Source organism: Monodelphis domestica, chromosome 7, assembly GCF_027887165.1.
Source record: "Monodelphis domestica isolate mMonDom1 chromosome 7, mMonDom1.pri, whole genome shotgun sequence".
In the NCBI taxonomy this organism is placed as follows: Eukaryota; Metazoa; Chordata; class Mammalia; order Didelphimorphia; family Didelphidae; genus Monodelphis; species Monodelphis domestica.
This window is the reverse complement of record NC_077233.1, coordinates 229970497-229990828: the sequence shown is the minus strand read 5'-3', so window position 1 is coordinate 229990828 and position 20332 is coordinate 229970497. Positions and strand designations below refer to the sequence as shown.

Genomic DNA, 20332 nt, shown 5'->3' with positions numbered 1-20332 from the left:
TCTAGTTTGGTTTTCTGCTGAGGGGTTTTAATTTGATCGCTTTCGAGTTTTTTCATTTGTATTTCCAATTGATTGATCTCTGCTCTCCCTAGTTTGTTAATATAAGCATTCAGGGATATGAATTTACCTCTGATTTCCGCTTTGGCTGCATCCCAAAAGGTTTGAAAGGATGTCTCGCCATTGTCATTTTCCTCGATGAAATTATTAATTGTTTCTATGATTTCTTCTTTAACTAAACGATTTTGGAGTATCATATTGTTTAATTTCCAATTGGTTTTAGATTTGGTTTTCCATGTACCATTACTAATCATCATTTTTATTGCCTTGTGATCTGAGAAGGCTGCATTCATTATTTCTGCTTTTCTGCATTTGTGTGCTATGTTTCTGTCACCTAATGTATGGTCAATTTTTGTGAATGTGCCATGTGGTGCTGAGAAGAAGGTGTATTCCTTTTTATCCCTATTTATTTTTCTCCATATGTCTATTAATTCTAATTTTTCTAAGATTTCATTCACTTCTTTTACCTCTTTCTTATTTATTTTTTGATTTGATTTATCTAAATTTGATAATGGTTGGTTTAAGTCTCCCACTAATATGGTTTTACTGTCTATTTCTTCCTTCAATTCTCCTAGTTTCTCCATTAGAAATTTGGGTGCTATATTATTTGGTGCATACATGTTGATTAATGATATTTCCTCATTGTGTAAAGTCCCTTTTAACAAAATATAATTACCTTCCCTATCCCTTTTGATCAGGTCTATTTTTGCTTTGGCTTTATCAGATATCATGATTACCACTCCTGCCTTCTTTCTGTCAGTTGAGGCCCAGAAGGTCTTACTCCATCCTTTAATTCTGACCTTGTAGGTGTCAGCCCACCTCATGTGTGTTTCTTGAAGACAACATATGGTAGGGTTTTGGATTCTAATCCATTCTGCTACTCGTCTATGTTTTATGGGTGAGTTCATCCCATTCACGTTCAAAGTTATGATCGTCATTTGTGGACTCCCTGGCATTTTGATAGCCTTCCCTAATTCTAACCTTTTCTTCTTCGGCTCTACCTTTTAGTCCAGTGATTTACTTTGAATCAGTCCCCCTTGTCCCCTCCCTTGATGTTTCCCTTTTTAGTCCCTGCCTTTTGTTCCCTCCCCTTCCCCCCCTCTCTTTCCCTCCCTTTTTGTTTTCCCTCTCCCCCTCCCCCCCTTGGTTTTCCCTTCTCCCTACCCTTGTTGGGTAAGATAGAATTCAAGATCCCAATGGATCTGGATGTTTTTCCCTCTCAGAGTTGATTTCCCTGAGATTAAGGTTTAAGTAAAAAACCCTCTCTTCTTCTCCTTCTTATAGGAGTTTTCTTCCCCTCCCCTTCCCATGTGAATCTTTGTGTGAGAAAGACTATTCTATTTGGTCTTTCTTTACCCCCTATTTATACATTACATTTTCCCCACATGTTAGTATACATAGATTGATATAAATGTAGTCCTTATAGAAGAGAGTTTGAGTAAAAGAAGAAGATAACATTTTTCCCCTTTCCTTAATATTTACCTTTTCAGGTATTCCTTGCACTTTGTTTTTCGGTATCAAACTTTCCACAGAGCTCTGGTCTTTTCTTTGCAAAAAGTTGGAAATCTTCTATTTTGTTGAATGCCCATACTTTCCCTTGGAAGTATATAGTCAGTTTTGCTGGGTAGCTGATTCTTGGTTGAAGACCCAGCTCTCTTGCCTTTCTGAAGATCATGTTCCATGCCTTACGATCATTCAGAGTAGAACTTGCAAGGTCTTGTGTGACCCTGATTAGCATTCCTTTATATCTAAATTGTCTTTTTCTGGCTTCCTGTAGGATTTTTTCTTTTGTTTGCGAGCTTTGGAATTTGGCAATTACATTCCTGGGAGTTGTCTTTTGGGGGTTTAGTGTAGAAGGTGTTCTGTGAGCTCTGTCATTGGTTGTATTTCCCCCTTGTTCTAGAATCTCTGGGCAATTTTCTTTGATTATATCTTGTATCACGATGTCGGGTTTGGTGTTTATTTCTGGCTTTTCTGGGAGTCCAATTATTCTTAAATTATCTCTTCTCCCTCTATTTTCCAGATCTGTCACCTTGTTGGTGAGATATTTTATGTTCTCTTCTAATTTCTTGGTATTTTGGCTTTGCTTTATTAATTCTTGCTCTTTTACACGATCGTTGTCTTCCAGTTGCCTGATTCTGGCCTTTAAAGCCTGGTTTTCCTTTTCAGTTTCATCACACCGGTTTTGTAGATGCGTGAATTTCTTTTGCATTATTTCCCACTTTTCCTCCCAGAAGGCTTCCATATTTTTGGTCATTTCTGATTCAAATCCTTCATGGGTTTGTGGAGAGTTTCCATTTCCTTTGGAAGGTTTCGGAGCATTTTCTTGTGTATCGTCTTCTATCTCCTCTGTATTTTGTATTTTGGCTCCATAGAATGTGTCCAAAGTCGCCCCTTTCTTCTTATTTTTCTTGGGATTTTGGGGCTTCTGTGCTTCTGTGGAGTTTGCCATCTCTGAATGGGGAGGATTAGCTTTTCTTATCTCTGTCTGGTGTTCAGAGGCTTTAGTCCTGAGCAGATTGTTGGTTCTATGAGCTTTCCCTGGGTTAAACTGAGTATGCCTTAAGGCAATGACTTTCACTGGAACTGGAATGGAAGGGTCGGACCAGGGGGCCACACTCTCCCCCGGTTCTCTCTGTTTCCTTGCTGCTAAGTGTCCCCTCGACTGGACTGGGTCAGGTTGCTTTCTGGAAGTTGCCTTCAGAATAGCTGGCTGTGAGGCTGTTTTGTCGGCCCTGAGGGTTGCTGTTGTTTCAGAAGACCCTGCTCTCTGAGGGGGAAGGGGCTGCGGCTTCCCCAAGGGCAGTGACTTTCACTGAAACTTGGATAGAAGGATCTGGCCCCGGAGGCTGTCTTGCCCACCCTGAGGGTTGCTGTTGTTTCAGACGACCCTGCTCTCTGAGGGGGGCAGGGCTGCAGCTTCCTGGAGCCTTGGACTCTGCACTCCTACCCCTTAGGTATGAGTGATCTTGGGTTCTGGCTTTTGAGGGGGGCCATACCTTTTGATCCAGGTCCAGGTCCAGGAGGAGGATTCCCAGGGTCTATGCTGTTGATCGTTTTGAATTTCCGCGCCTTAGGAGCTTATAGTTTGAGATCGGTAGGGAAGGATTTTCCGGAGATCTGAACTTTAGCTTTCTCTAAGCCGGCATCTTGACCGGAAGATCCAGCCTTATTTCTTGAATTGTGAAACTGTATTAGGACCAGGCTCTGAAAATTTATGGAGGGATTTCTAGGTCTTGTTTGTTCCTGATTTGTATTTTCTTAGGTCATGTTGTTTTCTCTTGCTTTCTGTGCCCTTTACAAATCTTGGGGTAATTCAAACTGGGGACCTGCATATTTGCAGTGTATCCAAAGTGAGCTATTCTAGTACAAAATGTGGTGATTGCCTTCCTAATCTGAACTTTACAAACTCCTGACCTTGATTTATGGGGCAAGCCAATTGTACCATTGTCCCTTATTGGAGTTCCAGTAGTCTGCTGGAAACTGAATCCTAGACTCAGTTTTTGGAGTTTACATAACTACTACTCACTTCTGTTCCTACTCTTTTCCTAGCACCCAGTCTCAGGCCTGTGATCATTCCTGATCCTTTTCCTAGTACACAGCTGCAGGACCCAGTTCAATAGCTGGGCTAAAAAGCTCTTTTGTGATGCCTTCCTTGTATCCACACAACTTTTTATGTCTTCCTAAGATGAACTTAGCTGAGAAAATCACTCACTGTGGTTTTTCCTTAGATTTCCCAGTCATGACTCAATCTTATGCTCTTTCTAAATTTTTGTTTTCCTCTTCTTCAGTCTCATTTTTTTTTCAGTAAAGAAGCAAAGTGCTCAATGGAGAGAGAAAATGGAGGCAGAGATGTTGGGTTGCTTCAGAAGGGAACATAAAGCTTTGAAATAGCTTCTGTGGAGAATTATAAAGAATTATGGAGTCATAAAATGAATGACTTACTCAGTAAGGACCAGTCATAATGGTTATGAGAACAAATTTCCAGATTTGTTTATCATTTCATGAGTAGTACCAGAGAAGGCAAATTGTAAAGATAGTCCAGAACTGATTTTGGTCAGAAAAGAAAAGTGGTAAGACAAAAGGGCAGAATATTCAGGAACAGAGGGAAGTATAGCAAAGAAATAGCTAACTATCGGGGTAACACTGGAGAGGATGGAAAGTGAAGTCAGAGCAGATGTTACTGACCTGAAAGAATACCAAGGAGTAAAATTAATAAGGATCTTTATGAGGGCAAAGATCAGGTAGAAGAGGAGTGAAGCACAGTGAGAAACTAAATGGTAGGATATGGTCAAATAAGGGAATATTAAAGTTTATTTTTATGTGTTTTTACTGATATCTTCGTTTTTTATATCACTATAGTGTTCCCAAGTATTCCTCCTACTCCTCCTCTCAAAGGGCCATCTAATATTACAAACAGTATTTTTTAGAGAAAGAAAAATCACAACTGATGTAGAAAATGTCCAAATACATATATAATATATAACACTTGTGTATCTCCCATCAGAGCTGCTAATTAGAGAAATAGAGTGTTTATGTGTAATGGTGAGATCTAATGTGTTTGTCTTCCCTATATGTGTCTGAGGTGGATTAAAACAGTAGGTCAAAGGATTTAAGAGGACTGAGGAATTGGGAAGTTAGAAAATTTGAAGGAGCATTAAGTTCTTAATCATTTTTGTGTCGTCGACCCCTTTGGCAGTCTATTGAAGGAGACCTTTGTCTGAAAATAATGTTTTTAAATTTTAAAGAAAAAATAGTTTTTCAAAGGAAACCAAAAGTTAATTAAAATTTAACTGTAATAATCTTTTCCATCCAAGTTTACTGACCCCCTGAATTCTCTCTTTGGACTCCTTGAGGTTTGTTGAATCCCTGATGTAAGGGGATATTAAAATCACCGTACTATAAAGGCAGGATTTGGAGAGCAGATGATAGTGATCTATAAACAACTCCATGAGAAACGAAGAAAAAAAAATGGCCTGGGGGGTGGACATACTAGACATACTTTAACATAATTTAGATTGGGTGATTGAGGGGACTTTTGTGGAATTTGAAAAAAACAAAAACCTTTTCTTTTACTATTTCCCCAAACTACAGAATTATAATATGTACACAATACAGTATTACAGCACCATAATTGTATAAAATATCAATTACTATTAGCCAAGCTAAAAGCAGGAATTACTTGTTAGATTTACAGATTATCACAGTATACTGAACTAAAATGGGATACTATTTTGCTGTAGCTTGAAACATCATAGATTCATAGATGTAGAGTTGGAAGGAAACTCAAAGACGATCTAGTCTAACTCCCTAACTTTATAAATAAGGAAACCAAAGAACCAAGGAGGCTGAGACTTGAGATAGTATCAGAGGCAGGATGTGAACACACATCCTCTGAATATAGAACCTATGTGCCTTCATAGTGTGTTTCTGAAATTCTAAAGAATCTATATGGATGGTAGTTGCAGAAAGGCAAATTTTGGATCATTTTAAAGAAACATTTCCTATTCAAATATTAGATCAATTCAATGAGTAGTTAGTTTCTGTCTTGAGATATTGTCTAGCAAAAACTAGGCAACTTATTGTTGAAGATATTGTTAATATAAAATCCATGCTTTGGACCAACTGATTTCTAGAGTCCATTCTTATTTAATTTCAGTGTTAAATATGCCATGAACTCTACTTCCTTATTTTTCTATGGTCTAATTTAGAGATTTCTACTGACCAACCAATAGTTATAACTAACTTCCATAGTTATAATGAATGATATCTATAAAAGTTCCTCACATGCTTTTAGGGGTTTGGACATAAAAGACCTACATTAAAATCCTTCAAAGCTTTACTTAACAGTTTACTCTGTTAAACTAGTAGACAGTTAAGTGTTTGATTTTGTGCCTTTTGGTTTATGTTGCTTCCTTCTTCCTTCCTCCCCAACTCCCTCTTAGGAATACCTTCAAATGATGGGCCTCAGCAACTGGCTGCTCTGGAGTAGCTATTTCATCACATTCTTCTTTTCTTTTCTCATTACCATATGTTTGTTGACATTATTTTTCTTCATGCAGGCAAGTATTTGGTTTCTTTTGTCATATTGAAACTCTTTTATAAGGGAGGGCTTATAGAAGAAAGCATGGTGGTACAGAAGGTACAAGATTTGGTGAGAAAAGACTTGGGTTCAAATCCCAGTTCTACTGCTTATTACCTTAGGGACTTCAAACAAATTATTTGGGACCTCAGTTTCTTTATCTGTAAAATAAGAGAATTAGACTAGATGACATTTGAGAGTGCTTCCATCTCTAAATCTACGAATGAAAAGAGTTAACAATAACTGTTAGAAATGAATCTAATCAGAGCTATAGGTTAATGTCACAGAATATATATTAAATTTAAAGGATAGGTTTTGCTGTTCCTTTAAAAGTGAGTAGTCCACTTTATTTCACATCCCACTGGCAGTTTCCTGAGGCACTAGATAGTAAGTGATTTATCCAAGGTCATCTAGCCATTGTGTATCAGAGATGGAACTTGAATCAAGGTCCTCCTAACTCAAAGGACTGCTATCTATCCATTATGCCTTGTTGGCTAAATAGTCTTACATTCATTGCAGGAATTTTAAGCAAGATTTTTATTCTCTTCCCATCTTTCCCTTGTTTTATGTAATAGCATTACATCTATGACTGACATGTATTTTAAAATGTTTTTGGTAGGTTTTTGATCAACCAATAATTTACCACAGTGATTCATCATTGGTGTTTATCTTTCTGCTATGTTTTGCCCTTTCTTCCATGTTCTTTGGCTTCATGATCAGCACATTCTTCAATAAAGGTGAGACTAGAAGTTCTTAGAGATACACTAAGGATTTATTTATTTATTCTGTTAGCCTTCATTGTTATGGAGTATCCAGTCAAGGTGGTAAAGATTAGGGTTCACAGCTAGCATAAATTCTTTTCCATTTTTAGTTTCTTTTGCTTCAGATCTGTTAATTTCTCTGAGCTCTAGAAATGATCCAGACCCAGATGCCACCACCCATAGCCACTACATGTGTAAAATTCTTTTAACTATTAACTCAGGTGTAGAAATACCAACTTCTTTGCCATTGACAAACTCAAAAAGGTTTTTGAAGCTTTAATAGTAATTTTGTTAAAGTATTATGTAAAAAAACAGTAAAAGTGTAATGTTTCATGTAATGTAAATAGAAGTCAGTTCATTTTCACAGTTAGTGGCTTTTCCTATTATGTGCAAGGCATTAAACTAGTTCCCCAATGAATCACAGAGTCATAGTAACCCTGAGGCCACCTAGTCCAACTAGTAACTGAATAAGAATTCTTTATATCCCAAAATAATCGTGGAATCTCTGCTTGAAGACCTAATGAATTCTTATGTTTTTTAGTACTTCATTATATGCTGTTTTATATTATTCTCTAATTGTTTCTTATACATATATCTTTTTGTCTAAACTAGGTTGTGATCTTTTAAGCTGGAGGAACCATGTCTGGTACTTTTTTTATCCCCCTCATTCTCTTCCAGTATCTAAAATAGGTCTGGCTACAAAGTTGCTGCTTAGGAAATATTTCTCAATTGATTACTACTTTTATCCCAGTTTTTGGATAAATAGGTTTCTTTTCAGACTGCTTATATGTATATATTATGCCTATACATAGCATGTCAGAATGGTATTTTATTCTATTGGAATACATAGAATGCTATCCCTTGATTATCTTTGTACAGTGTACTATACCAATTGCTGTTAAATTCTTATAAAGCAGTTACCACTTTGGCAGATTACATTTCTAGAAACCTCATCTTAAAGAGTTTTCTCTAGGGGAAAGAAATATGATTACAATGTATAATCAACCAACATGCATTTTTTAAGCACTTACACTGTGCTAGGTCCTAGGAATCCAAATATAAACATAAAATAATCCCTCTCAGCAAAAAAAAAAAAACTATAGAAATTGTATACATAGGCAAAATATGTACAAAGTATTATATAGGGAGGTAGCATGTAAGAGCCTGTTTGGGAAGGACTTTAAATGCCCCCAAATAAGAGTTTGTGTCTGATCTTAAAGGTAACAGGGAGCCATTGGAGACTCAACATTCATTGAATAAAGAAGTTACAATAACAGATGTGTACTGAAAGAAAATTAGTTTGGCAACTATATGGAACTTGGAGTGGGAAGAGACATAAGGCAGACCAATTAAGTAGACTATTTTAATAGTCCAGGAGAGAAATGTCAATATAACTAGAGAGATGAAGTGGGGATGAGAGAGGTTGTGAGGATATAATTGTAAGACTTGGCAACTATTTATATGTGAGGGGTTGAGGAAGAGTGAAACATAGAAGATGACTTTAAGATAGTAATCTGAATGACTAGAAGGTTGGTGGTATTGTTGAAAGAAATAGATATGTCAAAGAGAAGTGGTTTTAGAGTTAAAGATAATGAATAATGCTTTGGATATGTAAGTCTGAGACATCTGTTTCAAAATGACTTATAGGCAATTGATGATACAAGGCTGAAACTCAGAAAATAGGCTAGAATTGGATATATAAATCTGGGAGTCAATCATATGTATAAGGGTAATAATTAAATCCAGCTGAAGAGGCCAGTTAGTGAGGGAGACTAGAGAGAAGAGAGCACACTATGGTATATCTTTGGAGTGTTGTATTAATGATTATCCAGAGAAGTAGTCAAATTTGTAGAAGTACTGAAAGAGCAGCTGTGTTTTGGATTTTGGATTAAAGTGTATTTGGATTTGGATTGGAAAATGCAGAGGGAAAAAAGTATCTAGAAGGAAAGAGTTGTCAGCATTGTGAGATATTACAGATAAGTCAAGAAGGATGATTGAGGGGAAGGGGCAGGGGGAGAGAAGCATGAAGGTGTTTGGCCATTATCTGGTTTAAATTAAATTAATACGGTTAGAAGCCAGATTGCAGTTTTAAGAAGTGAGAGGAGAGGAGGTCAGAGCAATAAATATAGGCAGATTTCTCTAGGAATTTGTCTTCAAAGGAAGGAGAGAGAAAAAAAAAGGACCATAATTTGAAGGAATAGTGGAATTGAGCAAAGGTATTTTAAAGATTCAGTTGTCTTAGAAATATTTATAAGCAATAGGACTGGAATCTGTAGATTAGGAGAAATTGAAAATTAGAGCATAAGAAAGGGGTAGTGATTCTCTTAGCAGTTTGTCAAGAGATGGAAGCAGGGGGAGATAGGTACATAGGTACATGTAAAAGGGTTGACTTTGACAAGAAGGGCTGTATCTTCATAAGAACCTAAAATAAAGGAGAGAATGGTAAATAATAGCAAGGGGTTTGAACCTATTAAAAAATGGAGCTTTACAACAAATATGGCTTTGTCGTTTCTTAATTGTTTGGGTTTTTTTTTTAGTTTAATTTTAATGTGGTCCTCAGCTAATAGGGTTAGGATAGAAAGTCTGGAGGAGAAAAGAGATTTGAAACAACTTTTCTGGGGAGTAGGAGAGAGAATCAAATGGCATGATGAAAAGAATTTACCTTACTACATTGAGAGTCTATTTGAGGTTAAATACCAAAAATTTGAAGTGGTCCTACTCTGCATTCTAACATGATGAAGGAAAAAAAAAAAAGGAAAACTCAAAGTAATGAAGCTAAAGTAATCAAAGAGACCAAGTATTGACTTTTAAGAGGAGAAAAAAATCAATAAAAAAGTAAATAAAAGAAAACACAAAACTAACCATTAAAATCTTAAATATGAACCAGTTAAATTCCCAAATAAAACAAAATTAAATGGCAAAAAGGATTTTATTTCTTACACCTAAGAAAAAAAACCTTTAAATTCAAGATGTATACATTATGAAGATGAATAACTGGACAAAATTCACATTATGTCAGGCATTTCCACAAAAGCAGTTGTTGCATTTGTGATTTTAGACAAGACAAGAAAAATTCAAGAAAAAATATCAAGAGAAATAAAGGAATTATATCATGCTTATAAGTACCACAGATACTGAAGAAATATAATTACTAACAAAACTATTAAGTAAAAAAAGGCAATTAAATTAATAAAAGGAAAGCTAACCAAATTTCAACAAAATACTGTAACAAAAAATTATGAGATTTTAATGATGCTCTTTCAGAGCTAGATAAATATAACTAGATAAAAAGAAAGCCAAAGAACTGAACATATTGTTGGCTATACATAAATGCATACATTTATATATACACATATATATATTAAAATGACCTTCTAAATGGACATTTCTCAGCATCACTGGGTAATTTTACAAAAACTGGTCATGTGCCAAGACATGAATAATAAATATAAAATGAGACATATTAAGCATATCCTTCGTAGACCTTAGTTTAATAATACAAGAAACAAGAGTAAAGGTCTCAGAATTAAATGGAGGCTAATGACAACCTGAACAATGAATGGCTCAAAAAACAAATCAAAGGAACAATTTTAAAAATCATAAGAAGAAAACAATATGCAAATTTTGGAGTTAAAGGTAACACAGAGAGGAAAAATTATATCTTCAAAAATATTTAGTAAAAAAGTTAATGAACTAAAATGTAATTTTTAAAAAATCAGTAAGCTAACAAACCCAGAACATACTGTTAGGGGGCAAACTGTCTAAAGGAATAACCCCAATGTCATGAGAAGATATCAAAATACAAAAGAAAAGTGGGTCCAGGCCAGCATAAATAGCTTATTTTGGAGGAACTTACTTAGAAGATTGGACCTGGGTAGCAACATGAGAGTGGTAGATCTCCTCACTGTACCCAAACCTAGTCAAGGGCAAAGGACATGAATAGGCAATTTTCAGATAAAGAAATCAAAACTATTAATAAGCACATGAAAAAGAGTTCTAAATCTCTTATAATCAGAGATGCAAATCAAAACAACTATGAGGTATCACCTCACACCTAGCAGATTGGCTCACATGACAGCAACAGAAAGTAATGAATGCTGGAAGGCATGTGGCAAAGTAGGGACATTAATGCATTGCTGGTGGGGTTGTGAATTGATCCAACCATTCTGGAGGGCAATTTGGAACTATGCCCAGAGGGCGCTAAAAGACTGTCTGCCCTTTGATCCAGCCATAGCACTGCTGGGTTTGTACCCCAAAGAGATAATAAGGAAAAAGGCATGTACAAGAATATTCATAGCTTGCACTCTTTGTGGTGGCAAAAAATTGGAAAATGAGGGGATACCCTTCAATTGGGGAATGGCTGAACAAATTGTGGTATATGTTGGTGATGGAATACTATTGTGCTCAAAGAAATAATGAACTGGAGGAATTCCATGTGAACTGGAACGACCTCCAGGAACTGATGCAGAGCCAAAGGAGCAGAACCAGGAAAACATTGTACACAGAGACTGATACACTGTGGTACAATTGAATGTGATGGACTTCTCCATTAGTTGCAAAGCAGTGATCCTGAACAACTCGGAGGGATTTACAAGAAAGAACACTATCCACATTCAGAGGAAAAACTGTGGGAGTAGAAACACAGAAGAAAAACAACTGTTTGATTACATGAGTCAAGGGGGATATGGTTGGGGATGTAGACTCTGGGTGAACATCCTAGTGCAAACATCAACAACATGGAAATAGGTTTTGATCAAGGACACATGTAATACCCAGTGAAATTGTATGTTGACTACGGGAAGGGTGTGGGAGGGAAGGGAGAGAAAGAATATGATTCTTGTAACCAAGGAATAATGTTCTAAATTGACTAAATAAAAAGATAAAAATAAATAAAAACCACTCTTTACAGAAATTAATAATGAAGTGATTGGAGAGATATGGAGTATTCATAGCAAGGCTGTTCCAGTAGATTTAGTACTATTCAAACTACAAAGGGGTTTGGAAATAGACCACATAACTTCATTTGGAAGAAAAGGGGTCTAAAATCATGAGAGAAATAATGTGTATGAAGCAAGATAGCACAGAGCAAGAGAGCAGATGCCTGCATCATATCACTTTGGAAGCACCAAAAAATACAGATTCCCAGAACTAGCTTTGAAAACAGCACAAAAAGTCTGAAGCCTGATTAGGTGCCTGCCCACCCTGAGGTGAACAGAACCCCAACTTTAACATAAGGTTCAGTCAAGAAATATACTAGGAAAATACAAACAACATAAAAAGAACCATTAATAGAACAGCAGGAAAGATCAAGACAACTCAGACTAATTAAAAAGAACTAACAACAAAAGCTTATAAGAAAAATTCTCATTGGACACAGGCCCAACAAAATTTTCTAGAAGAGTTCAAGAAACAAGAGTGGTAAGTAGCAAAGTCATTCACAGTTGATCATCATTACAACATTGCCTTTTACAACATTGCTGTTCTGTGCACCATGATCTCCTGGTTCTTCTCATTTCACTTTGCATCAATTCATATAGGTAAGATTTTCTGCAGCTATTCCCTCTCACCATCTCTTATAGCACAGTAGTACTCCATCATAATCATAATGATCCAAGACAATTCCAAAGGACTTGGAATGGAAAATTGCTTTCCACCTCCAGAGAGAGAACAAGTGAACCTAGAATGAAGATTGAAATATAATTTCCTCACTTTATTTTTTGCAATATGGCTAATATGGAAAAATGTTTTGCATGATTTCACACGAATAATTAATAAATTGCTTCCCTTCTCAGTGGAATAATAAGTGGGTGGTTGAAAGGAAGAGAATTTGAAACTCAAAATGTTTAAAATAAATACTAAATGGGGGGAATTAAATGAAGCAGTAACAAAGCATAGCACTACACACTACAGTCTATATTATAAAACAGTAATGATTTAAATAATTGTTTTTGATACAAGATACATCAATATTACAGATTAGTTAAGTAAGATGTGTGGAGAGGTTCAGTACTGCTCTTCTCATCTGTGCTTTCCTCTTCATACAAAAGCATTCCCTAATGATCAAGAGCTATTGGGAAAACTGCAAAGAAATTTGTCAAATACAGGTTTTGCTGCCTATTGTAAGACCAAACTCTTATATTGAATACCACAATAAATTTCAAATAGATGCATAACTTAAATGTAAAAGTCACATTTTTTTTGTTTGTTTGTTTTAAAAGAGTATAGTAGAAAGTTCCCTTTGACAACCATGATTAGGGAGAAAATTATTAACTGAACAAGGAATGTCAGTAATTATTTTTTAAAAACATAACTTCGCACAAACAAAATCATTTCAGCCAGCCTAGGGGAAACTATTAAGACACAGAAAAATCTCTGCACAAACATCTCCAATATAAATCTTCAAAATACTAAGATCTATAGGGAATTAACACATATATAAGAACATATATGTGTATACATATATAACATATATTCCATTCCACATTTCAAAAAGTATGAAGTTTTCTAAGAAGAATTGCAAGTTATCAAGTATATGAAAGGTTGGTGAAAATCACTAATAAGAGAAATTCAAATTAATAAAACTGAGCTTTCTCCTTCAGAGTGAATTAGCAGTGCCAAAATCTAGAATTGTCAGTGTTGGAGTGGCTATGAAAAGATAGGCACATTTATATATGATTGATGAAACTGAATTAATTTAACTGTTCAGAAAAATAATTATAAATATGTGAGAAAATTACTACTCTTTGAGCCAAATAACCCATTAGTAGATATGTATAGTTGCAACAGCATTTTTGTACTACAAAAAATTGAAAGTAAAATGCATATCCATGACTAAACAAATCATGGTAGAGAGTGTTATTGACTGGTGTAAAAATAGCATTAGTAAAACTCAAAAGTTATTTGATAAGGAAGAAAAAAATTCAGAGTTGAAAGAGAAGAACTACATAGCAAGAATGTATTGAATAATGTGTGTATTATATATAAAACTGCATATATGGCTTCATAGCTCTCAGTCTGAGAGTCAATTAGAAATAAACACTTAGGAAGCAATTTGAGATAAGTTTAAGAGGACATAGAATAAAAATATAAAACATGAATGAGGGTGGGATGAATTGAAGTTTTCCAGGGAGATGAGTTTTGAGGGCAATATTAGATGTGAAGTGGCAAAAGTAATCATCAGATTAATAAAGTCATAAGAATTTCATGACAAATAGGGATAGAGTGTATTAATTAATACAAAACTGCCCTCCCCCAGGCAGAGGTAATTTTATTGCTTGTCATTTTCCAAAGAGTTTGACTTCTTTTATTACATATTGTTTAAAATATCTATATTTTTCCCCCTCAAAACTTTCAGCTAATATGGCTGTTGCTACAGGAGGGTGCATCTACTTCATCACCTACCTCCCATACTTATTCATTAGTTCTCGATACAACCAGATGAGTCTTGACCAAAAGCTGGCTGCCTGTCTACTCTCTAACATTGCCATGACAATGGGGATCAATATGATAGTCAGATTTGAAATTAAAGGTGAGTATTTTCATTTTAAATTTCCATCTCTACTAATTTAATCCTTTAACATCTGCAGAAATGACAGCATCCTCCTAGAGTTTAAAATGGAAATAAAATGTACAGGATTTCCCAACTTTCATAAGAACATTCATGCTGCTTGGAGAGAATCATGGATAGTTCTAAATTACTACAGAAATAAAAGCTTAATGATAATTAGATTTTTGTCTAACATATCCTTTCTAAGGAGACTATAACTTGTACAGTTATAAATTTTATGACAAATAGGGATAGAGTAAAATTTACTTTCTAAAATAATCTAAAAAGTGACTGATCCTGTAGTGAACTATAATTACTCATTCTTTTTCTTAAAGATAATTTATTTTACCAATTACATGTAATAATTTTCCACATTCCCCACATTTCCATCAGTTTTCCAGATAAGTTTTCTGAAGTTATTTGATCCAAATTATCTCCCTCCCTCCCTTCCTTCCCCTTCCCAGAGATGGTAAGCAATTTAATTTCAGTTATAATATAATATATAATACAATATGCAAAATATATTTCCATATTGTTCATTTCAAATTCTCTTTCAAAAGTTACTTACTACTCAGAAATTGGTAAATGATTGCTTCTGTTTCAGATAGTCAACAAATGACTTTTGAATGTTTTATCTTGGTGAGCACCATACAAGATCCTCTAGAAATAAGAAACAGGCTCTCTTGAGAAACTTCCATCAAGATTAAGTTTACACATAAGAAACAAGTATAGAATGTTAGGCAGTATAGATGTAAATGCTGTTTAGAGAAGGAAGAAGTCATTATGAACTGCATATTCATGTCTTATCTATCTTAGGAATATCTCTGACATCCCTTTCCTTCTATCTGCTTACTAGCCACCACCATAGGCTTTTATCATCTCTTGTTGAGGTTATTATAATAGCCTGCCAGTTGGTCACCCTGTATTCACTTTCTTATCCAGTCCATCTTCCAAAGAGCTTTCAAGATAATATTTTCTAAGACACAGCTCTCCCTGTTCCTAAACTTTCAGTGGCTACCTATTAACTCTGAGATGAAATACAAACTTCTTAGTTTGTCATTTAATGTCATCCAGCATGTGGTTCCAGCTTTATTTCACATTCCTTCCCTTTACACACACTATATGCTAGCCTTCTAGTTCTTCCCAATGTTCCCGTTCCATCCCTTACTCCATCCTCACAAGCTATTCCCGATGGTTGGAATAACCTCAACTCTTCTTTTCAGAATCCTTATCTTCATTAAAGGCTCTACAGAGGTACTCCTTCCCTGGTAAAGCTTTCTCTAAGCCTTCCAGAGGTTTATATTTTTCCCTCCTCAGTTTGCATTGTGTTTACTCATATTTTATTGGCCCACTAGTAGAATAAAGCTTTTTGAGGGCAAAAACTGCTTTATTTTTCGTTTTGTATCTGCAAAATCTAGCACAGTATCCTTCTCATTCCCAAAGATTGTTATATTTTTTCCAGTTGCCTGAAGAAAAAATTTTAATGTTTGTTTTCTGACATTTTACAATTCAAATTTTCCCCCTCCATTCCTCCTTTCTCCACTCCCCAATGCAGCAGCTAATATATAAATGATACATATGCTATCGTGCAATACATATTTACCTATTTATTAAGTTGTGAAAGAAGACAAATATTACACATACAAAAAATACTCATGAAGGAAATAAAATGAAAAATGGTATGCTTTAATTATTCAGACTCCATCAGTTCCTTTTATGATTGGAGATAGAATTTTTCATTATAAGTTCCTTTGATCATTATTATGATAACTGATAGTTGTCATTCACAGTTATCAATATTGATGTAACTATGTCACTATTCCTCTGCTTCTGTTTACTTCTCTCTGCATCAGTTCATATAAGTCTTTCCAAATGTTTCAAAATCATCCTGTGTATTATAATCACATGCCCTAACATGTTTGGCAGTTCTCCAATTGGTGGATATCCACTTGGTTTCCAAGTCCCCTCCAAAAAGAGCTGCTATAAATATTGTTTCATTAGTAGGTCCTTTTCCTCTTTCTTCTTTCTCTTTGTGAAGAGATCACTAGGTCAATAGAAATGTAGTTTTATGGCCCTTTGGACATAGTTCCAAATTGGTCTCCAGAATAGTTGTATCCATTCACAGCTCCATGTACTCATTTTCCCACATCCTCTCCTACATTCATAATTTTTCTTTTTGAACATTTGAGCCAATGGTACCTCAGAATTGTTTTAATTAGCATTTTTCTAATCAGTACTGATTTGGATCATATTTATATGACTATAGATAGTTTTAACTTCATTCAAGATACTACCTATTCATATCCTTTGACCATTTATCAATTAGGGAATGACTTGTATTTTTGTAAATTTTGACTCAGTTATCCATATATTTGAGAAATAAGGCCTTGTCAGAGACATTTGCTTTAAAATAATTTTCCACATTTTTTGTTTCCCTTCTAATCTTGGTTATGTTGTTTTGTTTGTGCAAACCTTTCCAATTAAATGTATTCAAAATTATACATTTTGAAATGTTCTCTATCTCTTGCTTAGACATAAGTTCTTCCCTTATCCAAAAATCTGGCAGATCAATTATTCTATGTTTTTCTATTTTGTTATCATCCATTATTTCTAAGTCATGTGTCCATTTTGACATTATCTTGGTATATGGTATGAGATGTTGGTCTCTGCCTAGCCTCTAGTCCTTACAGTTTTCCAATTTTCTAAATTATTGTATAGAGTGAGTTTTTTCCCAAAAGCTGGAACACAAGATTACTATGGTCATTTATTGCTATATTGTTGAGTACCTAATCTAGTCTATTCATCAGCTACTCTATTTCTTAACTATTCCTAGATGGTTTTGATGATCACTGCTTTGTAATACAGCTTGAGATCAGGTAGAAATGGGGCTCCCTCCCTTTTATTATTATTTTTCTAGCTCTATGAAATAATTATTTGGTAGTCTGATTGATATGGTACTGAACAGGTAAATTAATTTAGATAGGATTGTCATTTTTATCATATTGATTTATCCAACCCATTGTGAAGTGTGAACCCTAAGTAAGGGAGTTCAAAAGTCACTTCCTAAAATGAGTGATAACTTCAGAAAATGGACGAAAACTCAATTAGTCAGAAACTTGTGAATTCTTTTAAGAGTTCACACACAGAGACACTGTTCAGTTAGGAATCTTTTTTATGAGAAATTGACCTTCAGAAGGTGAGAACTGATTCCGACAAAGACTGCTAGACAATTTGGAAGCTGTGATTGGCCACTGTGAAAAGGGGAAGAAACAGGCGGCCACTATAAAAGGCCTTGAATTTCTGGGGCTAAAAAGGAAGTCAACTCCAAGAAGGGGGTAGAGCCAAGATGGCAGAGTAATCCTCAGCAGCTCTGTGCCACCATGAGAATATTATCCAACCAAGATTAAAATATCACCACAAAATGAATGCAGGAGTGAACGAACCAAGAAGGAGACAGGATGAAACTACTTTCAAGAAAAGGAAAAAACCAAAAGGTGGACAATGAACATCTGGAGCACTGGGAGTAGAGCTAGCAAGAAGCTATAGCAAGGAAGGAAGAAGAGCAAACCAAGAGCAAGACACATAAACACCCTGACTCCACATCTGCTATCCAAGATTTGGGAGCCTATGCCTGAGACAACATCCATACCTTGAGACCTTGCCTGAGCAAATAGAGGTACAAGCCAATCCATACTGCTTGAAATTTCAAACCTAATGCAGGAAATTCTAGTCTAGGCTAGGGACACGGACTGAATTCATACTTTGGAGTACATGATAGTACTAAGTACTGATCTTTTGGCCTAAAGCTCAGGGCAGAGCTCCAAGACAGGACAATCAAGGGTGTGCCTGATAGGATCAAGTACACAGTGAGACCAAAAACTTGAGACTAAGACTGAGGCTAGAATTTGATCAGCCCCTGACCTGATCAAGATCAGAGTGAGATCAAAAATTTATACCTAAGCCTGAGGCAAGTTTTTAAGCTATCAGCATCTGAAGGATCAATTGAATCATCAGGGTGAGGGGGGATTTTAGAACTCTCAGCCCTCAGACCAGCACATCATCCCCCGATCCTACCTCTAATTAGATAAGAAAAATGAGCAAATAAAAAAAAAGCACCTAACTAAAGAATTTTTGTGGAGACATAGAACAAAGTACAGACACAGAAAGGGACAATGAAAGAAAAGGAAAAACAAGCAAAGTCCAAAAGAAAAATATTAGTTGGACACAGATTCTGGAAGAACAAAAAAAGGACTTCAAAAAACAATTAGGAGAGGTAAAGGAAAGTGGGAAAGAAAAATGAAAGTGATGAAAGGAGAAATGAAAGTGATGCAAGAAAAAGTGAAAGTAATACAAGAAGAAATTGGGCTGATTGAAAAAGGAGAAACAAAAACTGGCAGAGGAAAATCAGGCCTTACAAATCAGAATTGAACATCTATAAACGATCTCATGAGAAATCAAGGAACGATGAAGCAGAATCAAAGGAATGAAAAAAGAGGAAAGCATGAAATATCTTATTGAAAAAATAGTTGAATTAGAAAATAGATCTAGGAGAGACAATTTGAGAATTACTGGACTACCAGAAAGTGATGATCAAGAAAAAACCTTGGATATAATATTACAAGAAATTATCAAAGATAACTGCCCAGAGATCCTCGAACAAGAAAATAAAACTGAAATTGAATGTATTCATAGATCACCTCCAGAAAGAAATCCTCAAATGACAACTTCTAGGAATATAATAACTAAATTCAAGAGGCACCAAGCTAAGGAAAAATTTCTTCAAACAGCCAGAAAGAAGCCACTGAAATACCATCGAGCTACAATCAAGATCACACTGGACCTAGTCATGGCAAAAGATCAGGGTTTACAACCCAGAGTCACCTATATGGCAAAACTGTGTATATTCTTTCAGGGAGGAAAATGGTCACTCAATAAAATAAAAAAACAGTCCTGAGGAGTAAGCCAGACCTAAACAAAAAATTTGAAGTCCAAACACAAAACACAAGAGAAGTCCAGAAAGAGAAAATTTAAAGAACTCATTAAGATCATAATGTTTATATGTCTACATGGAAAGAGGATTTCTGTAATTCTCAAAAATTACTCAGAAAGATAGTGTAGAAGTAAGCTAATTATGATGCAATTATATATATATGTAAATATGATGATATGGAATGATACGTATGATATGATATGTAGGCATTTGAATCACATGAATGATATGTAAAAAATTAATCAAGGATTGAAAGAGAATTGCACTGAGATAAAGGGGAAGGGAGAGAGAATACAGTAAATTATATAGCATAAAGAGGCATGAAAAATCATAGGGAAAGGTGGTGACAGGCAATGCTTAAACTTTACTCTCATTGTAAAAAGCTCAGAGAGGGTAAGACAAGTATGCTCAGTGGGGTATAGAATTCTATCTTACCCCACAGAGAAGTAGAGGAATATAAGACAAGGGAAGAGTAAGATAATTAGAGGGAGGGGGAAGAGTGGGGAGTGACAAAAAGCAAAATACTGGTGAGGAAGAACAGAGAGAAAGGGAATAGAGCAGGATATAAAGGGGATAAATATGATAGAAATACACAGTAATCATAACTCTTGGGATAAACTCATTAAATGGAAGCAGATAGCAGAGTGAATTAAAAACCAGAATCCTACTATATGTTGTTTACAAGAAACATATTTGAGACAGGGTGCCACACAGATGAAGATAAAAGCTGGAGCAGAATTTATTGTGTCATCTAAAGTAAAAAAAGCAGGAGTAGTAATTATGGTACCAAACAAAGCTAAAGAAGAAATTGATCTGATTAAAAGAGATAAGGAAGGAAATTATATTTTGTTAAGGGGTACTATAAACAATGAAGTAATATTACTAAACATCTATGC

At 35.3% G+C, this 20332-nt stretch overlaps 1 protein-coding gene across 7 annotated transcripts in view; it reads left to right on the top strand.

The window, feature by feature from the left end:
- LOC100026608 (phospholipid-transporting ATPase ABCA3-like) overlaps positions 1–20332 on the top strand; it is a 268136-nt gene that overhangs the window by 77840 nt on the left and 169964 nt on the right. For 4 of the 7 annotated variants that reach the window (XM_016423876.2, XM_056806544.1, XM_007498228.2 and 1 more), the window contains 3 exons: positions 6003–6119; positions 6759–6876; positions 14255–14428. In XM_016423876.2, coding sequence (XP_016279362.1) covers positions 6003–6119; positions 6759–6876; positions 14255–14428 — 409 coding nt within the window. The remainder of the gene's footprint in view (positions 1–6002; positions 6120–6758; positions 6877–14254; positions 14429–20332) is intronic. The other 3 variants (XM_056806541.1, XM_056806542.1, XM_056806543.1) reach the window with 3 other exon arrangements.